We start from the raw sequence: 2,364 nt of genomic DNA on the forward strand, positions 1-2,364 counted from the left end.
GGTTGAGTCAACTATCTGTATTGAGTCAACTGTCTTTCAATCTGGATTCAATCACTGTCAGCAGTTATTTAGGTCTGTACCTTTTAAAGCAACACGGTGTAGTTATTTTACCTTAAATTAATAGCTTAAAATAAACACTGAGTTACAATTCGGAGAATGGAGTTTCTGACATTGCCAATAGAATTGCACTAATGTATGTAATGTTGCGGGTACCATGGCCTTTTTCGTCTGTTTCAAGTGACTTAGGTACGCCCTTAGTGCTATCGGGAAAGAATGAAAAGGGGAAACTCTTCTATTTACCCATCACAAATGTACCTGTTGAATTTGCTCTGTGTGTTGATGGATATAGGGATGCTGTACTTGGATGCATGGATGCATTTGATGGCTGGTTGGGTGAAAGAACGCATAAACTGCTTATATTTTCCACACCAAATTAAACATTTAAAACTGTTTAAATCTACATGTCAGTTAATGTTTTTAAGTGTTTTCTGTGACACCCAAAAGGGTTGTTGGGTACTTATAACGTTACCAAATTCTGACGGTAGCCTGCACACCTCACACAACATGGAATGCTAACCCCGCCTCCAGACGTACTTGATTGGTCTAAAGTTTCCATGGCCCCGCCTTTCGCCTGATTGTCCTGAACCTCACCAAACCACTCATACCCACAGGCGATCGAGGTTACCGACACCTATCATATCCCGTGCAGTGATTCATCACGAATTTGCTAATCTGGTGACTAATTCTTGATCATACTTTGTGACGGGAACAATTCACTTAACTTTTTGTCACGCATTTTACTTCAGTTTATAGGGTGTCCAGAGCACGACTTTTTGAATGCTGTTCAGAATACTTTATAACGCGGAAACGTAACTTACTTTCCTATTCTTGGAAGTCGTCCAACGCACCTGCAATAAGGGGAAAAAACTTGCGGAAGAAACTGTCAGTTCAACTGTGTCAAAGTGACTGATTCCGGCTGTGATTTAAAATTAAAACCCAACCTCTCGATGTGCAGCGTGCAGATTGGCAGTCAATATATGGATTCTACATAGGAAGGGATGTACTCCTGTGGTTCATTTCAAAGTTTCAGACAAACTTTGGCTGTTACGCGCCGCTTCTGAGAAGTGGTCACAAACTTCTGCTTGACTTCGTGTCCTTATCAACTCAAGCGTGCCCTCCCGTACACATCGCTGAGACGGGCCCAGCGAGAGAACGCACCGGCCGGCTGCCGTCATGGGCTGGCGTCCGTATCCTGGAGCTTTCACGGTATGGACAGTGACTGTTCTGGTGATTGAGCTTGTTTGCACGGCCTTGGGGAAGAGGCATGTGGTCTACTGGAACTCCACAAACACCAAGTAAGTTAGACTTATGTCAAAAAACATTTCTCCATTATATCCCTTTTTGTTGCTCGTTTAAAGCAGAAATTGAGAGAAAGGGGGACATGGTAATAGTCAAGCTGGTGATAAAATTGTCCCTGGCGTTTCTGTTAAAACACTTTACAAGTGAAACAACTTCTAACGAAATACTTTTTCTCGTTCTTTCTCCTCTGAGGCGGTTGGTAGTGAAAAGCTCTTGCGGGCAGGCCAAGCGCTCTTCAACGTAAATGTCACTGTCCATTATGGTTCATAAATGCACTCGGTAGGGCGTAGCGGCTGGTATTACGCAGGTTCAGCTTTAAATGCCAATTTAGCCCTGTGAGTAAGCCTAAAAACTCCCGAAGAGCGTCAAGTCGCATCATGCAGGGAGTGTTTTTTTTAGTAGCACACCTGCTGCTCATGATTAGGGGCCGAAGCAGTCTGACCCGAACAGATTTTCTTGCGAAGGCCAGCGTCCTCTCGGAACACAGACTGGCCTGTTGCAAATGTGGCCTGTCGAAAGGCCATCATGAATAAATGTAGAGCTAAATCGGTTCAGATGAGGTAATGGGTCTAGTGCGAATTAGGCCAGTGAGTGTGGCGTAGCCCGCAACAACCGTACTGGTTTGTATTGTGCTCTAATTGTTTAATTGGTGATCATTAGTCAGCTGGAATGCTAGTGCACCTGCAAACCCAGGTGTGCACAGACGGCTGATTGGTGATCTGTTCTGAGGCCTGGGAGAAAGGAAGCACAGCACACATGCCCAGACAACAGTTGTAGGCTACTGATGATGCCTTACATGTACATAGTTATTATTTAGGTTAAATATATGATGTTCTTGCACTTTCTAGCTTTTGCGGAATCTCTGCTCCTCAACCCCCAGTAGAAATTCTGCTTAATATCTCTAAATGAGGGGTGCATGTTTACTTTCAGATTGCAAATTCTACCATATTTTACAAGTATTTTAACTTGTTGATTTAATATGCTCAGAGTTCAGGATACTGCATG

At 43.6% G+C, this 2,364-nt stretch overlaps 1 protein-coding gene across 2 annotated transcripts in view; it reads left to right on the forward strand.

The window, feature by feature from the left end:
• Positions 1-279: 279 nt before the first annotated feature.
• The window catches only part of si:dkey-246i14.3 (ephrin A4), a 43,805-nt gene continuing 41,720 nt past the window's right edge, over positions 280-2,364 (forward strand). Inside the window, exon 1 of one of the 2 annotated variants that reach the window (XM_048261633.1) lies at positions 280-1,355. In XM_048261633.1, coding sequence (XP_048117590.1) covers positions 1,234-1,355 — 122 coding nt within the window. In that variant the 5' untranslated portion in view covers positions 280-1,233. The remainder of the gene's footprint in view (positions 1,356-2,364) is intronic. The other variant, XM_048261632.1, reaches the window with a different exon arrangement.

The sequence above is a fragment of the Alosa alosa genome, chromosome 13, assembly GCF_017589495.1.
Source record: "Alosa alosa isolate M-15738 ecotype Scorff River chromosome 13, AALO_Geno_1.1, whole genome shotgun sequence".
Classification (NCBI taxonomy): Eukaryota; Metazoa; Chordata; class Actinopteri; order Clupeiformes; family Clupeidae; genus Alosa; species Alosa alosa.